The sequence below is a fragment of the Cynocephalus volans genome, chromosome 15, assembly GCF_027409185.1.
Source record: "Cynocephalus volans isolate mCynVol1 chromosome 15, mCynVol1.pri, whole genome shotgun sequence".
Lineage (NCBI taxonomy): Eukaryota > Metazoa > Chordata > Mammalia > Dermoptera > Cynocephalidae > Cynocephalus > Cynocephalus volans.
This window is the reverse complement of record NC_084474.1, coordinates 16,777,201-16,798,369: the sequence shown is the minus strand read 5'-3', so window position 1 is coordinate 16,798,369 and position 21,169 is coordinate 16,777,201. Positions and strand designations below refer to the sequence as shown.

At 38.9% G+C, this 21,169-nt stretch overlaps 1 protein-coding gene across 1 annotated transcript in view; it reads left to right on the top strand.

Annotated features, from left to right (window-relative positions):
- The window catches only part of TOX (thymocyte selection associated high mobility group box), a 285,457-nt gene extending 269,677 nt beyond the window's left edge, over positions 1 to 15,780 (top strand). Inside the window, exons 7-9 of the mRNA XM_063080055.1 lie at positions 8,646 to 9,032; positions 15,226 to 15,374; positions 15,744 to 15,780. Coding sequence (XP_062936125.1) covers positions 8,646 to 9,032; positions 15,226 to 15,374; positions 15,744 to 15,780 — 573 coding nt within the window. The remainder of the gene's footprint in view (positions 1 to 8,645; positions 9,033 to 15,225; positions 15,375 to 15,743) is intronic.
- Positions 15,781 to 21,169: the final 5,389 nt, after the last annotated feature.

Genomic DNA, 21,169 nt, shown 5'->3' with positions numbered 1-21,169 from the left:
TATTGAAGGTCATATGGGGTTGAGTTATTAAATAAAGTTTAAGGAAATATAGTTTTTCCATAGACTCAGGAATTCCTAGACATGAGTCTAAATTATTATGCTAAAAACAATGTATAACTTTAAAGCAATGGAACTAGTTTCCTTTTACCACATAGAACAGAATTTATATTCCCAAAATGAGTGTTGCATTCAAAGTAGTCACCTTGGGAGAACTGCAGACTTATTTTATGGTTGCTCCCAGAGTTCAAAGGATTTCTGAAACTCTCTTTTAGAACTGCAGTCAGGAAAAGTTTACGAGCCGCATTAGAAAAGCAATCTTGTTACATTGTTTTCACACCTCATTCTTTTCCCCCCAAATCACCCAGACATAACCCACAGACTTGGCTTCAAGTGACTATTAGCTGTTTCCAAAAGTCAAATTCACCATCAAAAGACAAAGAGTTGTCTGAGGATATGTAAAACAGTGTCCCACAGGCTCTGAAGAAAATTCCAGCAGGGAACCTCCCAAATATCCCAAGTAAAAGCAGCATTATTGAAATAAGTGTACAGCTTTTCAGAAGCGCCAGCCTGGGAGGAAAAGGCATTGGATGACTGGGTTCTGCTGCGTTAAGTAAAAGCAATCAGATTCATGACTTTAAGGTCACACATCAAATATGAGATTTTTTTTCTACCTTAAGGAGTAGTTCGTGAACTAAGGCTCCAAAACTTATAAGGGACAGTGGAAACTTTTTTAAATGTATAGTTCAGGACAATATTGAATTAAATGAAGAAAGTTCTCTGTTGTCATGATCAATGGTAAGGAAACCCAATGTTCAGTTCAATTAAAGAGTGAATTTGAAACAAAAGAAATGATTTCTTTTTTATAGGATGAGGTAAACTTAAAGAATTCATGCCATATGTAAAGCTAGGCTCCCACACCAGTTGTCGGGCTCTTTTACCTGCTGGTAATCTTGCACCAGCTGGGCCAATTGTCAAGCTAGGGCTGGGTCTGGAGCTCACAGACCCCTCGAGCCCATTGTCCAGACTGGTCCACAAAGCCTTCACATGCCAGGCTGAGTCCCCAGACCCCACACACACCAGGCTGGGTCACCAGACCCCTTCACGCAGGTCTATGAGCTAGGTAACCGGCCAAAAGATCCTTGGAGCCATAGTTGGAAAGCATGGCTGTGTGGGGTGGACACCCAAAGCCAACGCCCGCCTGCCTGCTCCACTAAAACTCTCTCTCTCTCCCTCCTCTACCTCCCTCTCTCTCTCTGTCTCTCTCTCCGAAGAACACAAGAACAGCAACAAAACTAAAAAGATACATTGGCGTGCATGTGCACTAACTACACACACACACAGACACAATTTGCTTAGAAAGGATGCTGAATCACACGCAACTGGACCTGAGGTGAAGGCCCTGACCAGACTATTCTATTTTCCCAACAATCCACCCCTTCAGGGTCCTGCCGTACAATCTATGCGTTCAGAATCTTCCATGATGTTCCCTCAGCGAGGATGAATGACCCTACATTCACATACTACACATTCCATCCCAGTCCCAAAAGTCTTGCAGCACCAATTCAAAAGTCCAAAGTCTCGTCTGAGACCAAAAGCAAAAGTCCTTCCAGCCGTGAACCTGTAAAGAGTCAAAAACAAGTGTATCTACTTCCAAGATACAGTGGGACAGACACTGGGTACACATGACCATTCCAGAAAGGAGGAATAGAAAGGAAAAACAGTCCCCAGACAAATCCAAAACCCAAACAGGGCAAACATTAAGCACACTGGGGCACCTGGATCCCCAAAGCATTGGGCAACCTCGCTCCTACAGCTCTGCCAAGTGCAGACCATTGAGCTGCCTGGTGTGTGCGGCTTTTCCAAGCTGGCGCTGCATGCTGCCAGTAGCTCCACGGTTCTGGGCTCCTAGTCGCAGTCCCACAATCCTGGCTCCACTAGACGTTTCCTCAGTGGGAGTTCTTTTGGGGGGCTTTGACCCCACCTTTCTGCTCCACATCACTCTGTAGATGACCTGTGCAGCAGCTCCACCCCTGCAGCAGGTCTCCACCTGAGTCCTCCAACTTTTTCATACATCTTCTGAAATCTAGGTGGAGGCTCTCACACCTCCACTGCTCTCACATACTGCCGGCATGCAAGTTCAAAAACACAATGTGGGGCCGAGCCCGTGGCGCACTCGGTAGCGTGCTGCGCTAGGAGCGCAGCGATGCTCCCGCCGCGGGTTCGGATCCTATATAGGAATGACCGGTGCACTCACTGGCTGAGTGCCGGTCACGAAAAATAAATAAATAAATAAATAAAAGCAGCTGGTGACTTTAAGTAGAAGCCAGTACTCATTTAAAAAAAAAAAAAACACAATGTGAATGCCACCAACGTTTTTGGCTTTTTTCTCTTCAGAGGTGCTGAGGCAGGATTGCTCCAGCCAGAGCTGCTGGGATGCAGGGAGCAGTTTGCCGAGGGCAATGACACCTCAGGTCTGCCCTCCAGGACAAACTCAGTTCTCCTAGGATGGGAGAGGTGCTCTCCCAAACTTCTCAAATGCCCTCAAGGCCTGTGATGGGTGGGGCACCCTTCCAGACTTCTGAAATGCCTGCAGCGCTTTTCTCATTGTCTCAGCTATTAACATCTAGGTGCCCCACCACCAAGATAATGTCTTTAGCAAACAGTTTATCTGCTTCACCCTCGTGTTTTTCTCCTGCTCTCTGCTTTTACAGTCTGCCTTTTGAATTACCTCAATCAGCTTGGCTTACACCAGCTACTCACTCCGTCTCAGGCAGTTTTGTAGCATTCGTCCACAGTTCAAACAGCTGCATTCACCCAGTCCATCAAGGAGTCACTGCCCTGCTCCTGGGCATATCTGTGGCTCTTTTGCAGCTACTGCCACAGAGACAGGCACATAGTAAAGGAAACTAACTTTTCTACCTTTTCACCAGGTGAAAACATACTTGAAATTCTGAAGGGGCACCCATCCTCGGGTCATCTGTCCATCTGCATGTGGCACTCTTTTCTCAGGTTTTACGGCACCCAGCTGGCCATTGGATTTAAGTGGCGCCCTCCAAGCCTTTTGCCTTCAGACAAATGCAACATGCATTTACTACATAGTCTCTAAAGCACGTTACATCATCCACCCCTAGGTCTCATAGCTGCAACCCCCAAGCAGCCAGCAAGTCTCCCTGTTTCTGCTGCTTTACAGTCTCAGTTTCTCATGCACAAAACGTCATGCCTGGAGACGCACGGTTTTCCCCAGCTCACCACTGGGTTGGTCATCTTCCCTGGTGTGAGAGGCAGGAGTGGCCAGCTGCTGCACATCGTCCTCCAGGACATTTATCCATGCTTCCAACAACTCCTTTCTGCCACAGTCTCGATCAGTTTGCAGCACAGTGAGCAATAAATAGCCAGGCTCCAGTCAGCAGAAAAGTGGCCACTGGGCACCACACACTCAAAGACAGTCACATTTCCTCTTGCTCCCAAGGGGTTTTCTGCTGTAGTGCCTGGTCTATGCTGCCTTGCAGTACAGTGTGCAGCAACCAGATCCCAGTCAACAGGAAGGTGGCCATAGGGCAGAGCATATTCAAAGGTAGCCACATTTCCTCCCTTTTCCAAGGGCTTTCAGCTCTTGTACCTGCTCAGAATCTTGTCGCAGATTACACCAATTGTGGTGTAATCCTGCTGATGACACCAATTTGTGGAGCCACGGCTAATGTCTGGAATCCTGACAGAGCCAATTGTCTAGCTCTTAATCCTGTTTGTGGTGCCAATTGTAAAGCTACTCAACCATGCCAGTTGTTGGGCTCTTTTACCTGCCAGTAATCCTGCACCAACTGGGCCGATTGTTGAGCTAGGGTTGGGTCTGGAGCTCACAGACCCCTCGAGCCCATTGTCCAGACTGGGCCACAAAGCCTTCACATGCCAGGCTGAGTCCCCAGACCCCACACACACCAGGCTGGGTCACCAGACCCCTTCATGCAGGTCTATGAGCTAGGTAACTGGCCAAAAGATCCTTGGAGCCTTAGGTTGGAAAGCATGGCTGCATGGGGCGGACACCCAAGGCCGATGCCCACCTGCCTGCTTCACTAAAACTCTCTCTCTCTCTCTCTCTCTCCTCTCTCTCTCTCTCTCTCTCTCTCTCTCTCTCTCTCTCCCTGAAGAACACAATAACAGCAACAAACCTAAAAAGATACACTGGCACATGCATGCGCACTAACTACACACACACACACACACACACACACACACACACACACACACACACACACACACACACACACACACACACACACACACAATTTGCTTACAAAGGATGCTGAACCACATCCAACTGGACCCGAGGTGAGGGCCCTGACCAAACTGTTCTATTTTCCCAACACCATGGAGAGCTATTGAGACAAATGTTAGTCTGAATTTGAAAATGGGATGGATCATTTTATGACTGTTAACATAAAATTTGCAGCTCTGTAAACCCAGATTGTGATTTAAAGATAATAAAATCTCATGCTTCAGGGTATAAGTTAATCACCTGCAAGGACCAGGAAGAATTTTCCTTCTAAAAGTAACAATGCACAATTGAGTAGGTGCATAAATTTTGTTTAATTTTCAGTGTCTCGAGTATTGGTCAATGCTGAAAACAAGAATCCAATTAGATGGACTATTGATTTGATTTGGTTCGGCAACTTCTATGTTTTTGCTTCCATTGAGTTTTATGTCTTGTGTTTATACTTCATTATTTTAAATAACAATTGCTTTGTCAATCTTTCATTTTTATAGCATATATCATTCCTGAATGGGGGCATTTATACACTATGAAGTATTATTTTCACTGTACAAAGTAAATGGGATTGAAACTATCTTGGATTATCAACAGCTTGGTTACTAAGAAGTATCTTAAGTCTTATCGAGCTGTGTCTGTTGTACATTTGCAATGGCAAAGGAAGCCCCTGCTGATGAGACCAAAAGGTCTCTACCACCACTGCCTCCCTTTTAACTTGTACAAAAAGTCTTTCAGAATCTGTGGTTCAAAACAAATGGGAAAGAGAACATACAGTAGTCCCCCCTTATCCATGATACATTCCAGGACCCCCAGTGGAGGACTGAAACTATAAATAGTACCAAACCCTATATTTACTGTTCTGGCCTATATGTACATACCTGTGATAAAGTTTAATTTATAGATTAGGTACAGTAAGAGATTAATAACAGTAACTAATAAAAAAATAGAATTATAATAATGTACTATAATGAACGTTGTGTAAATTTGGTCTCTCTCTCTCTCAAAATATCTCATGGTTCTATACTCGCCTGTTTTCTGGCTGTGGTTGACTGTGGGTAACTGAGGTAATGGAAAGCAAAACCACCAATTAGGGGGGACCACTATGCTCAGAACAGCAAGAACAAGCTCCTACCCTGAAAATCTTGAAATCAAAGGTTGATTTTCAGTTGCGTATACACTGGTAAAATCTCATTTCTCAGGTGACCAACACAAGACCTCACCACTAAATAAAAGTGGTTAATGTGTTTGAAAATAGAAACAAATTTGGTTTAGTATGTATGAGAAAATAGTTTTAATTTCTGAATGGTAGGTATAGAGATCTTCAAATGCAATATAATTGATTTGCAAAATTGTAGCTTTGCTTTCATAGTTTAATTGGAAGAAAATGACAGTGAGAGTATATTAAATTTATAATTTCTTCATATTTCCATTTAATCTGATTATGAATTTATGGCAGTTTGCTATTGAAAATGAACTTATTCTACCTGTCTTCCAAAACAATAAAATAACTCTGTAATTAATAGATGGTCTATTGTATTAGTCAGATTAATAATTAATGAGAAGTGAAGCTGGAAGCAGATTTTTTTCCCATCTAAATAAGTGGACCTGTGCATAAAAATACAAATTCTCATAGTATCGGTGGAATACAGCAGACTTCTCTGCTGCCCCCATCCACCCAAGAGCCAGTGATGCAAAGGGGCAGTGTACCTAACCAAAAGGCGGAGCTAAGAGCTGCAATTTCTCATTGCTTGAGGAAGACGATGGGTCATGCTGAGAACAGAGAAGCAAGTGGGGAGATCCATCTGATATTCTGTGGGTTTTCCAAGCTTTCAGAACCTTTCTCTTTCTTTGGCAAGAGGAATGGCATGTCGTGTCAAGAGGTCTCAGCAAAGACAACAGTGACTACATGCAGTGTTGCTCAAGATAACTCATTCACTCCTTCAGAAAACATGTTTGTGTTCTCTGTGTACTTTGCACTGTGCTGGATGCATGGGCTACGGAGACTCAAGCCCCTGCCATGAAAAAGATCCCTTCCTTGAACAGAATACAAGGAGAGAACTACTGAAGTGCCTGCCATGTGTAGGCACATGGCTTGACACCATATTTATCTTCTCACATTGAGCAATTTGGAAAGCAAAGATAAACAATGTAACTTCTCAAAATATTTCCTCCCTCTATGTTAAAAATTATGTTTCAAGTGTTGTCTGAATCATTATTTTTGGAAATCTAACTTGAGTTTGCCAATAGTGTTTCTAGTGGTTAAAAGTTACTGCTATTTCAAAATGAACCCATTTTGAAGACCAGCAGGACTGGTCATCACATGCTTTGGCATGGAGAAGATAAATGAAAAATAAATGGCTGGATAGAGAAAATGTTTTATGTTTGATCACTTACAAAAAACAGAGCTTTTACAAGTTTGGCAATAAAGTATCTCAGGTTTTGTTGCTATTTATTTGTATAAATCTATATGTTTGTATCTCTGTCCCTATATCCATGCTATTATTTAAGATTCATTGTTATTTTGAATTCAACATTTTTATTTCTATAGTCAATAATCACCTCATTTTCTAGTAATGAGGTATATGAAATTAAAAATGAAAACATTTTTCAATTACACGTGTTTCATAGTTTCAATTATATGGGAAATGTGAGTGGTCTTTATTCTTTTTGAAAACATTTTTCAATTACACGTGTTTCATAGTTTCAATTATATGGGAAATGTGAGTGGTCTTTATTCTTTTTGAAAACATTTTTCAATTACACGTGTTTCATAGCTTCAATTATATGGGAAATGTGAGTGGTCTTTATTCTTTTTAAATTAAAAACAACAACTATAAAGCAAAAAATAAAGATGCACCAACACATATTAATTTTTAGATGTAGTTTCTTTCCCATATGAAGTTGACCGTCTGGAACCAAAAAATGAAATTAACTCTTCTGCAATAAGCTGAAAAAGAGGGAATCCAAACACAATGAAAACACTTTCCCAGATGACTTTTAAACACACAGACACACAATAAACACAGAATCTTCTTGGCATATATGGAATGACTTTTGCAGCATTATCAGCTGCAGTACATGTTATTCTGATGAAGAAATAGTCACTGTTTACACAGCCTGAATTAACTCATTTGGACTTTTCCTTGAATTGTTAATTATTCTGCACATCAACAATAAGGATTTTTAAATGAAAGCAGAAAAACGTGTTACTTAAAAGTCGTTTGGGTTTTTTTTAATTGAAAGCACCTTTTAGGAGCTATACATTTAATAAATCTTTGGTCTAAAGCCTCCCGTCAAAATTTTTGGGTGGACAATTTTTGACATTTTTAATGTTAATGCAGAGGATAGGGAATCTAAACATTTATTCCTATTTCAGAAGGCCGCATCAGTTGGAGGTAGGTTTGTATCCAAGAGGAGATGCCTCAGGGTGAATTCTAGATTCTTTTCAGCTTCCACCGAAATGTCTAGTTCTTAAGTCAATTAAAAGATTATGAGGAAATGATTATATGAAGGTGGGAAAAAACCTAGGGCAAAATTATATTAATTTATGATGGAGTCTAAAGTTTCTAAGAGAGATTATTTTTATCCACTTCATTAAGAGAGACAATTCATCACCAGCTTCTTTAAAAAAAATCAAGATGAGTTCTACAGTTACTCTGAAGATATAGTAATGTAGTCTTATATGACCTCAGAGAGGTATTTCAGAACTCTTTTCTTCCATATCCATTTTCATCAATTCATCAACCAGCTTTGTTTTCTTTGTGCAAATGTTTAGGCAAAATGTCTTTGACAATATAAAAAGGAAAAATAAAAAACTAAACATCTCGTGGTGGACTAATGGGTACAAAACTATGCTATCTACCTTAAGTGAATCACTGCGCAGTTCACAGATGTATTAAAACAATGCACTGTACCCCACAAATATATACAAGTAAATGTTAAAATATTTTAAATAAAATAAATAAATAACTTTTAAAAAAAACTAAACATATAATCAACAGAAAAACACCAGAACTGAATTACTTTCCCCATGAGCTGCGTTTGTATTTCCCATTAGAGCAATGATGGCACCCATCCCACTCCCATCTTTTTATCTTTGGATTATAAGAAAAGTTACGAAGTTAGAGTGTAGCATTTAGGCAAAGGAGCAAAATGTCATTGTAGATTGTTTTAGATTTTATAAAAGAGGTAAAATAAGCTCAGTGTTATATAAGCCATATCGTAAATAATGGTGGAGGAAGTCTTAGATAAGAAAGTCAAGAGTAGTAATGGGTTTGATTCTCCGGAACGTTCATGAGTAAACTCACAGAGCATCTTGCTTATAGAATCAACTCTCCGTGTACTAGTCTCTTAACTCTGCTCATGTTTGTTTCTTTAACAGAGCTACAGTGAACCTGTTGATGTGAAGACATCTCAACCTCCTCAGCTGATCAATTCAAAGCCGTCAGTGTTCCATGGGCCCAGCCAGGCCCACTCAGCTCTGTACCTAAGTTCCCACTATCACCAACAACCAGGAATGAATCCTCACCTAACTGCCATGCATCCTAGTCTCCCCAGGAACATAGCACCCAAGCCGAATAACCAAATGCCAGTGACTGTCTCTATAGCAAACATGGCTGTGTCCCCACCTCCTCCCCTCCAGATCAGCCCACCTCTTCACCAGCATCTCAACATGCAGCAACACCAGCCACTCGCCATGCAGCAACCCATCGGGAACCAGCTCCCCATGCAGGTCCAGTCTGCCTTACACTCACCCACCATGCAGCAAGTAAGTGCCAGCACGGGACTGAGTTAGCACGCCTCCTCCAAAGGGCTGGGGGGCTGTTCATCCAGCAAAGGAGGGGGATATGTGTTTTCTGTTCTGTTCAAATAGAGAGAGAGAGAGAATTGAAGATATTCAATAAATACCTTCTTTCTAAAAAGTAATTTGCAAGTGGTGAGTTGGTCAGCATCAGACCATCACAGCAATCGATAGTTTCTTCTTTTCATAATCACTGGTTTCTTTTCCATCATATCCATTTTGCTTCACCTTTCAAATCACTCTGCTTGTTTTCTGGTTTTTTGAGTAAAAAATTTGTTATTTTAAGATGACAAGTGCCGCCAAAGATCTCTTTGGAATAGAGACTTCTACAATTTTTTTTTTTTAATATTATTTGGAAATGAGAAAGTCCTCACTGGTATGCTTGTTGAATACAGTAACCGCTGCAAAATAAAAAGAGGTCCAACATCAAATTTGGTGGAATTCTGAAAGTCCTAAGAACCGGAAATTTTAACCAGACTTTTATTTAAAAATAGTTATCTAGCTTCTGCAAAAATTGGAAAAAACAAGAAGTTTGGAAGCCTCTCTATCCGCTCCCCCACGATCGAAACCATTTGTGTGTGATCTTAGCTTAACTGTTCTCTAAAATCAAATTTTCCTTTTGAACGTTGGTGTTATTTCAAAATGTGAAAATGAGAAGCAAACAATATAAACTAAACTGAACATAAAGCATACAAAAATCTTAAAAACTGGTTTTGTAAATTGATAAAGTTAGAAACTACAAATCATATCAAATTTAGCTATCACTGAATCAGTTACTCTATTGTTTTCAGAGCGCTAAGTAAATAATGCAAACATAGCCTTCCTACAGAGTTACCATCTAGCCCTCCATGGAATTAGAGTCTATAGTTGGACCAGAGGAAGTGGGGAGGGGAGGCAGACAGAGAAATCAAATATATTTAGCCCCAATTCATTTTTTTTATTATTTTTGTAGACAGGATTTCTGGAAGTTGACAATAACAAACCCAATGCTTTGATATATTACCTTATTTTAATTCTCAGAAAGTATATAGTACAAGTGCTAGCATTATGTTCATTTTACAGATGAGGAAACCAATGTTTATGTTAGAAAACCTGTTTTTCCTAATTATGTGGAGGGTCTCTAAATCCCAGTTAGTTCTAAAATCAAAATTGTTATGGAGAGCGAAGGGACTCATCTCCTTACTGAAGTCTTTCTTGGTCCCTAAGCCATATCGATAACTTTCTTACCTACATTCAGTGAACTAGTTGTTGACTTACTAGAGAAGAAGGTTATGGGAAAGCTAACTTCTGCCACCTTGCCTATCTACCGTGGTGTTTGTGACCAAGTGATATTCACAGGGTCAAGTTTCTCACGATAAAAGAGACATTCTTTGGTGTCCTTGCATTTTAATGAACCAACAGTGTTTGCATAAAGAATTAATAGTTTGAGGGACACCACCTTTGGTTGGGTCAGTTGACCTCTGCTAGAGGGTGCTGCCTGGGCAAGGGCCCATGTTTTGCTCATGGCACAGTAGTTGGGGGCTGTTTCTTCCCAGGAAAGAATTCCAAAGGCTCAAGCTTCTCACTGAGCTGAGGGCCAGAGCAGACAGAGTCCAAAGGGAAGACCTTTTCTTTTAATTTATCCATTTGGAGACAGTTCCTTTTTCTATTATACTAAAGCCTTGGATGAGTGATCCTGAGTAGTTTTCAAATATTTCAGAGTTACACAAGGCAACATATAAAAATTCAAGAGATTTGCCTTTTCATACAGAGTCTTAACTAGACAGGAAAAAATAAAGCATTACATTGAACAGGTTACTCATCAGTCATTAAGTCAATTCTGTTCATGTATCTCGAAAAGTGTTCTTACTGAGATGGTATCTGACTTCAATTTGTACTATTAATGAAGGACAAAATGGCATGAACCCAAAGTGGACAGTAACTTGCTACAAAGATTATATTGAACAAAATCACTTTTAATAGTGCCTTGATCATGGTAGGTAGTCAATAAAATGCTTTTTGAGTAATAAACAAATAAATAGTTAAGGTGTATAACTGTTAGAAGGAATTGCATGTTAGGTTGTAGAATATCAATCCATTGAAAGTTTTTAAAAATTTAGGTGTCAAAAAACATTCATTGGACTCCTTTCATGTGCCAGGCACTGTCTAGGTCTTGGAAACTGAGTAATAAATGAAAACAGGTAATGAGACCCCTGCCCCCATAGAGCTGGGGGAGAGGGGTGGTAAAAAGATAAACAATGAATGAAGATCCCAGGAGAAAAATAAAACAGGAAGGCAGACTGCAGGGTGCATGGAGGAGCGGCAGAGCCTGTAGCGAGGATGGACAAGTAAGGCCCCTCTCAAGGTCTGGCACAGAGACCTGAGGGATGAGAAGAGGAGAGAAGGGTGTGGGGGGACATTCCCACAGAGCGGCAGCTGGGGCCGAGTGTGGCTTGTCCAGGAGATGGAAAGGAGGCCAGAGGAAGCAGGTGAAGAGGGGGCAGCAGAGGACCAAGGTCAGGTTTACCGACAGGTGACTGGAGTAGGATCCTGCAGGTTAAGGAGCCTGACAGCCCCAGTAAATTGATAATCCTAAAACCAGAATCAAAGAGTGCATCACCCCCAATGTCACTTAATATACTACAATCACGACAATCTATCGGGGCCAGCGATTAGTCATCAGTTAGTCCTTAGCTGCAGATGTAGACCCAAGTTATGCGTAAAATCTGACCCGTCTGATTGACCATGCAAACCGCCTTTACCTGGAGATGTTTGCTTCCTCAGATGGGGACCACATTCACATATTCAAACTCGAAAAAAAAGAGAAAGAGGGACAGAGTAGAACATTAGTTAATGGCTACTGTTATTTTTAAAGTAATGTCTCATATTTCAGTATTACTTAAGCTATTTCATTATCATTTTTTAAATGAATGTATCCTGCAAAAATGATTGTATAGTCTACCAGGAATAATAGTATCATTTTTTTTCTAGAATAATATTTTATGGGCTGAACCCAAGGACCTGCTTTTTTTGTCCAGTTTTCTTCCTTTTTTTCTGCTCACTATATTGTTGAATGAGGTCAAGAGAAAAAAAAAATCATTAATATCTGTCAACTTCCTTTATAACCTTAAGAAAAAATCTTTGTATGATATCGCACAGACAGATTTTCAATTTCCTTGTGTAATAAACAGCTGCTTTAGGATTTGGGTGTAATTTAAAGGTTTAAAAAAATCACATTGAGATTGATGAATAAATCAGTCGTGAAGACAAAAACATTGATGTCTGTTGAAAATACCTCTCCAGACAGGCAGGAAATGAAATTAGTTCCCGGTAAAGTGTGGATATGAGGATCACTGTTTGGTGGTGCTGCAGGCTTTTTTGGACTTGCTATGGTGGCACAACAAAACTGCTAGGCCTACAGAAATCTAATTAAAGAGCAAATGTCCCTTCTGACATCAAATTAATCTTTATCATGTTTCCTATTTTTATTTCAATCTGGCACCAGAAAATGAAATTTAAAATTCCAGGCATGTTACAAAACAGTTGGTGATTTTTCTCCTGAGCATTAAAATGCAAAATATTCAGTCTTGTTTAATTAGACTGCTAAGCAAACATTTTTCAAAAAATTTATATCATAATTATTGTTTCATATTTACATCAATAATAAAAATGAACTTAGCTCTGAGTTTGGCCTCAGCATCTCTTTGCATATAGTATTCAGAAGAATGTTTCATTTTCTAAATTGAAAGTAAAATAATGTTAAATAATGTTAGTTTAGGCGTTGCTTTTATTTTTTCTTGGCCTTTGGTTGTTTTGATATTAGTGGTCTTAAATTTAAACATTAAAGTCAGCTGAATGTTAAATCTGTAAACTTTGTAGATAACATAATTTTGGTTTTGTAAACTGAAATCATCCATTTACTCTTAAACTAATAACATAAATAATGTTTTCTAATATTTTCTCACCACCCTGAGGAACTACTAGTATTTTCACTGGATAGAAAAAAAACAACGGTGGTTTCTGTTGTTTGTTTGTTTGTTTGTTCTGTTGGGTTTTTGGGGGGGTGGAAGGAAAGATGGGGTTTTGTTGCTGTTGTTGGATTTTGTTTGTGTTTTTTTGTTTGTTTTTTGCTTTTTTCGCATCGTTCTATACCTTCAACTGATTCAAGGTATTTTTAACTACTCTTTTTTTGAGACTTGTTTACTTTTAGGTTACATTTTATCAATTGTGTAAAAATACAATATGGAGAACTTCACATTAAAAAGAAAAGCCCTGGAATTTACACCTTTATATACACTGTGCCTTTCCAACATAGTATCAAACAGTCTGCACTAAACTTTACGTATTGAAAAACATGATTTATTGAACCGCTTCTATGGGCTAGGCCCTGACAATATCCAATAAGCACTTCAAACACTGTCTGATCTCAGGGTCCTTACAGCAGCCCTTATGATGGGGGCTTAATAAAGGAAGTCGATCCAGGCTCCTGTCTCTGGAAACTTTTCCTGCTCTTTGCCTAGTATCACCCTAGACACTAGGGAGAAAAGTCGAGAAATCTGGGCAATATCACAGAACCATGTTGTAATGAAGGCATTTTAATGACACTGGTGAGACTGCTTTCATGATGGAGACCTGGGATGGTCTGGAGAAAGAGGAATTCAGCCTGGATAAAAGGACTGGAGATGCAACAGCCAGATACACCCCTTACTTTCACTTTACCATTCTGGAAGACATTTATAGCTTGAGCTGCAGATGGTGTGTGCACAGACAAACTTCTTTCCCACAAGCCAGTTGTTAACTTAGGAAATGTTCTGTTCCTTCTAGTCTGTGTGAGGTCAAATAACTAGTCTGGGTGAATTCTCCGCTTTTCAATTATTTGTTTCCAATCATTCAAAGTTTTGTGTTTCTCCACAGTTTGGGTGGGAGCCAGAGTGGACATTGACTTGAAGTCTTTATCATTTGAGTAGAAAATAATTAATATCATGAAGCCAATATTGAGAACTGAGGACATTTTATAATAGGTGTCTTCAAGTCTTTACAAAGGGACACCCAAACATGAATAAAAGTCAAAGGAAATATCCTTAGTTAAAAATCAATCCTCCGATCAACCTGATGAATTAAAAAAAAAAAAAAGTAAAAACTCAGCAATGGTCTGCATTAAAAAAAAAAAAGCTTCCTGAAAGTAAATAGAGAACAGTTCATTTTTAAATCTCCTGATTTTTCTAGTGCTTAAAAACCATGGATGGAATCTGCTGCAGAGACAACCATGAGATTAATTAAGTTGCTTTTTTGGTCATTTCCAGCAAAGCTTGCATATGCTGCTCTTGAATTCACCAGATAAGCTAAAAATAAATCTTAGCATATAATACTTTTTGTTTACCAGATATAGCTATATACTTCAAAGATTCTGTTCTTGAATTTTTAATAGCTTTGTTAGGATTAAAAGTCAACACTTCACTATACTAGTGTATTAAAAAAGAATCTTCCTGAAGTCTGGTTATTGTTTGCTAGTTAATAGACTTTTCAATTAAAAAATATTTGCTCTGTGTTACACTTCTCCCTGTCTGTGTTTTCCAATGGCAAGTTGTTTTGAAACTCTTCCCCTATATTATTTCAACAACTATTAAAAAGCTTTGGTTGAAATTTTTTAGCTGAGAGAAATATAAATGAAAGAAGAAGCAGATGGTCTCTTTGTGACTGAATGAAGAAAAAGGGTTTTGAGAACAATATGTGAATAGGTGTAGTCTAATAAAACACTCAGCCACCTGCTGCCTGAATCCTTCAAAAAAGATTCTGTTGCATATTCTGGGGATTAACTATTAATGTATCCTTAGATTTGATAGAAAACATAAACTTTGAGGGTTTAGGCCCTTTCTCTCTTTGTTTTGACTGAGTTGGCTTCTCTATATTTTAAATTGCTTCTCAATTCAATTTATCTGCTCAAGAGTACAATTGAAGGTTTTCTGACACACAGTTAAATGAAGGAAAGATAGGGAGAAGGGAGAATCAGGTTGTGAGCATTTCTTTTCTACCTTTAAGTTTGCTGGACTCTTCTGATAGGTCTTTCCTGAGACAGAGCAAGAAGACCTAGTGTGTTTGCAATGAATGGATAAATATTTAGATGCTTTTCTTCTTAAAAAGGCAATTTGATCCTTATTCACAGATTTGCTTTCCCTTTCAGGGATTTACTCTTCAACCCGACTATCAGACTATTATCAATCCTACATCTACAGCTGCACAAGTTGTCACCCAAGCAATGGAGTATGTGCGATCGGGGTGCAGAAATCCTCCCCCCCAGCCCGTGGACTGGAATGACTACTGCAGTAGTGGGTAAGCAGCCAGTCATCGCCACCTAGTGGTGGACAGTACTCATAGCATTCGTGCCATGCCCTGCTCCCGTGTTGATGGTCTGTTTGTTCTACCTGCTTTCAGAAACATGATTGGGGATGGTTCCACGTTCATGAAACCAGAACACACCACTTTAGAAATTTTTAAGCAGTCTTCTAGCCCTCCCAAGAATAAATGCCTTTAGATCGCTGTTCATTTCAGATATAGGCTACCTAACTGTGTACTTTCTCAGTGCATAGCTCTGTGCCTCAATCTAGGGCAGATAATTCAAAGCCATTCAGCCCCCATTGTCACCTGTAGCGCAGGCTGTCTTGTAATGAGGAATTGTTTATCTGTTTTCTCTGCCTACAGGGGCATGCAGAGGGACAAAGCACTGTACCTTACCTGAAAATCAGAACACCTCTTCTTTCCACTGAGGAATTCAGGGAAGTCTTTTCACCGTGGATTGCTTTGTGCAGTCAAGGCAGTTCTCCATTGTATTAGAAAATACAAGTTGCTAAGCACCTAGGACCATTTGAGCTTGTGGGTCCCCCACTCTGGAAGAGATAGTTATGCTTCTTTATTATTTTTTTAATCCTTTATGGACATTGTTTCTCTTCTTCCCTGAAGGAAATTTGGACCGTTCAGATTTTATGTTGGTTTTTTGCTGTGAAGTGCTGCGCTCTAGTAACTGCCTTAGCAACTGTAGATGTCTCGGATAAAAGTCCTGGATTTTCCATTGCTTTTCATAATGGGTGTTTATATGAAACTACTAAAGACTTTTTAAATGGCTTGATGTAGCAGTCATAGCAAGTTTGTAAATAGCATCTATGTTACACTCTCCTAGAGTATAAAATGTGAATGTTTTTGTAGCTAAATTGTAATTCGAAACTGGCTCATTCCAGTTTATTGATTTCACAATAGGGGTTAAATTGGCAAACATTCATATTTTTACTTCATTTTTAAAGCAACTGACTAATAGTTCTATATTTTCAAAATATTTGGGGGGAAAAAAAGTATTCCCAAATGATTTTAATTTAAAGACAAATTGGCTTTGTCTCATTGACCAGACAAAAAGAAACTAGTGTTAACAGAAGGGCAAACACATTTATTTTGTACTGCAGAAAAATTGCTTTTTTGTATCACTTTTTGTGTAATGGTTAGTAAATGTCATTTAAGTCCTTTTATGTATAAAACTGCCAAATGCTTACCTGGTATTTTATTAGATGCAGAAACAGATTGAAACCAGCTAAATTATAACCTTTACATATGGCTCTGGTATTATTGTTTCTTCATACTGTGTCTGTATTTAATCTTTTTTTTATGGAACCTGTTGCGCCTATTTATGAAATAATAAATATAGGTGTTTGTAAGTAAATTTGTTAGTATTTGAAAGAAGTTTCTTTGATGTCTTAACTTTTGCTGGCGGAAAAAAAGAAATTCACGCTTGGTGTGAATACTTTATTATTTAGTTTTTACAGTGATATGAATAAAGCCAGACCTGCTTTTCATTTAGCAGCTCATTAAAGTAACCAATTCTTATTTTGCATTTCTTTGGTTGATGTAAACAAAAAATCTATTATATTTAAGAACTTTCTTTCTTCGTACAATATATCAGAGAATCACCCCCAAATTTACTCAAGCTCCAAGACTAAACGGACTTGTCCTTCATGGTTGTTTCTTGGTTATCAGCTGGTTTTAGTCAAGTCTGACACCTCCCCGCCCCCCTCCCCCTCCATTAAAGTTGAACATATCAGAATTCCTTAAGCTGCATGCTTTTCACAAAATCCAGAAAACATTTAAGAATTGAACTAGGGGTGAGAGGAAGTAAAGGGAAACGTACTCTCAAGACTACATCTAAAAATGAAAGGTGAGTAACAGCACGAGAAACAGGGAAACCCTTCCAAATTTGAAAGCTGCTGATAGAAATTGAGATTCTTGCTGTCTTTTGGCCTCTATGAGCTACTTCTCTTTCTGGAATTCCTGGGTCTTCCAAGAGAATTCCAAGGATACTAGAGGTGTGCTAGGGTACCAAAAACAATGAGAATCTGGCAGAGGGTTTGCCTAGCTTTTGCATCAAAAAGAGCTAGCACATGACTCCCTTATAATGGTTTGCATCAAGAAAGTTAATCTGGTTGGAAATCAAGAGAATGGTTGATGTCTCTTTGGTGGACTGTGTGAAATAAATTTAGCAATTTAACTAACTACAAATATGTGCATCATGTAATCCAGTCAGAATTAAGAAGACAAAAAGTATGCTTTCTTTGGAATGATTTTAGGCATTGTACAACCTTGAATCACTTGAGCATGTAATAACTAATAAATAATGCAGATCCAATGTGATTATTAAAATGACTGTAGCTGAGAGCTCTAATTTTCCTGTCTTGAAACTGTATAAGAACTCCTGTGATTAAGTTCACAGTTTATTGTTTGTCTGTTTAGTATTTTAGAAATATACTAGCACTACTAATTAACTAATGTCTTTTATTTATTATATTATGATAGTAAATTTTTCACTTGCATTGTCTAAACTGAGAAGGTTCATTACTGGGATGAGAACCAGCAGCTTTGACTTTGACAGGTGGTTTGTACAGGAAAGTGCTATGTTGTTTACAGCTTTTCTAGAGCAGCTGTGCAGCCAGGGTAGAGAAGAGTGTTGAAAGTCAATACCAAATACAGTAAAAACAAATGTAAATAAAAGAAACTACATCATCAATAAAAACTCTTACCATGCGTGACCATATTCTATTTGGTGATCCATCAGTCTCTACAGAACAGATCCAGGCAGATGAGAAATCCCAAATAGATTTCATAGCAAAAGTGCTCGGGGACAGTAGGGATCGATGGCTGCCGTGGCCACAGACATTCTTTCCTGGGACTCTGAGATGCCCTCTTACCAACCTGAGGCTCTAGGACAGTGAGCTGTTGCCTAAGGAATCCACCACCTTTAAGGAAGCTGGAATACAGCCTGGGCACGGACACCTGCACTGTAGCCCTCGAGCTTGTAGCTCAGAGGAAAGTCGGGGAGGGAATGGTAAACGCACTCCAAAGAATTCTGGACCTCAATTAAAGCCCGTCCAAGAGAAGCAGCAATAATAACACAAAATAGCTTCACCAACACACCAAAATCAATTAGAAAAAGAAACAATTGTGTGACAGTAGATAGGAGCGGGTTGAATTGTGTGTCTCACACACTCAAGAAAGAATAATCCAAAATCCCAATTCCTATGGAAATGTGGATGAGTTGACAATAGAAAAATGAGTCAAATAATAACTCCCAGTTAATCAAATCAGTGAACAGAGCTGAGAATGAAGATGGTCTCTGTGATTATTTTTGACTTTTGTCTTAAAGGCAAAGAGCGCCATCTGAATGCAAAATGAGCAGCTATAGAAAGCCACAACTATCAGAAGCAGTGTTTCCTGGCCCATGTTGATTACGAAGAAATATTTAAAACTTATGAATGCTAAATTTAAAATTAGCATATCAGCAGCCAATCTCCTTTTTCCATGTATCTCTTGCCCTCTGCAAAAGAATTGTTCCACTCATCTGAAAGGTTATTAAACTGAACCATATGAAATTGCCAATACTTGACCCTTTCTCCTACCAAAATGGTCATTTCATATGGTTGCACCAAAAGGTGTAGGAGCTAGAGACAACGAGGTTTTGGCTGAAACTTTAGATATAATTTCAAATGGAATTAGAAGTACTTTTAAGCGTTCTAGGAGAAAATACTCAAGGAAGTATCATTTGTTTGCAAGGTACCCCACTTAGAATCACTTCGAGACAGCTACATTATATTAAACAAAGAATATTTTAAATTACCAGATTCCGGTAAATCCCAATAACCATCTTTATTTCTTTGTTACAGTAAAAAACTGTATGTGAAAATTTGTAATAAATAAGTTATCTGCCTGAGCATGAAAGTTTTTGCTACACATAGACGTGCTCATAATATTTATTTGTTGAACAGGGATTTAACTTGAATTTTCTTATTCCACTCAGAACTCATTTTAAACTAAATATAGAAACAGAAAAATTCATCTCTTTTGCTGATAAACACTCAAATAGTGGTAAGGCAAGGTAGAAAATCCATATCACAAGTTTAACCCCTAAATATCTATTACATTGAGCCACCCTTCCACTTAATGGGTGACTTACCCTCAGTACAAAGAGATTTTTGTCTCCCTGAAATTGAATAATTCCTCACCTCCAAAAGAACTTGGAATGTCATAGCACATAGTAGGTGCCCAATAAATTAATGCTTTAAGGAAAGATCATCAAAACGTCACTAATATCCTCAACAGGGATTGTATGATGTTCCCTTGATGATTTAAAAGCTCCTTAAATATAAAAGGGAATTAAATATCACAGGCAAGCATTAGAAGGCGAAGAGGATGGAAATGTCTCATTAAGAAACCTAAGGTGACAAAAAGATTGAAAGAATGAATTTCAAAATGAGTCATGCCATATTTTTTTTGGCCTACATAATTGAGCAAGAGTTTTCTAGTTGTGACAAAAGTAAAAGATATAATACACGTTAGTCACATCGAGAAAATAAGCAAGAAAGAAAAAGGTGCTAGACAAGCAGGAGTGTTGAGCTAGAGAGAGAAATTGCAGGAGCCCTAACTTAAGACATTGATGAGCAGGATACCAAACTGTTGTTCTAGTTTCCAATGTTAGTTTGACTTGGGGAAGCAAGGAAAAGACTATATTTCTTGGACTCTACCTAAATTACACCAGGGTAAGAAGAAACGGTCTTATTTTTTAAGATTCTCAAAGGAGATTTTCCTACTTTTATTTGGAACCATTTTCCAGCGTGGAAGAAGCTTTTCTAACAAAGAAGTCTCCAGATCTTTACACAAGACTATTGCTTGGAGACAGGGCACGGGGAGCCTCCTAACCTCAGGAACCACAAAGAAGGAAGCCTGGGGGTAGCAGAAGAGGTAACTTCAGAACCAGATTAGACACACTTGGCAATCTGAGAGTATACAGGGAGCTCAGACTTTGCCTTCTCGTTTCGTACTGAGCCAACATCTTGTCATTTGCATCCAGCATCAGACGGCACTGTAGTAGATGGGAAGAAGGGAGGACGAAGTTCTCCCTCCTGGATGGGAAACTACGGAGAACAATGACGTGTTATATTTCAGCATGGTCAGAGCTGCGCCTAATTAAAGCAGCCCACCAGCATGAATCGTTTTACATTTTATCAACAGCTTACTAGCAAAGACATTTGAAAGTGAAATTTCATCCACACTGACATGAAGCCAGGAAAAAAAAGAAAAGAAAATAGTGACCAGAAAATACAATGGAAAGACTTACAATTCTATAGAGAAAACAAAAATATCATTCTAATGAAAAACTATGCACCCAACTACAGTGTTTTAAAGTCTGGAGCATCCCTATTTGACAATTGTGTGTTTACAATAAGCCCAAACATAATTGCTCTGATGGGCTGTCAGGGAAAAGATTAATTTGGCAGAGATTAGTATTGACTTGCTGTTTATTAAGGCTTTTAAACAGCTGTATCTGGCAGCATTCCTGTAAGTGGCTGTCATATCTGAAAATCAGCCTCACACCCTGGTGCTCGCCAGCTGTTACTAAACAATCTTCTACCACTTTGAATGTCTTTCTCCAGGCCAAACAGCAAGAGCAAACTATTGCCAAATGAGCCTTTTTCTCCTCCTGTCACATTTTTTGTTGGTGGGGGTGGGGAGCTTCTACATACTGAAATGTCAGCTCATGGCTGATGGCTTAGCTGATAAGTGCCGGAAGCCAGTAGGTGGTTTAGGGTGCTAGA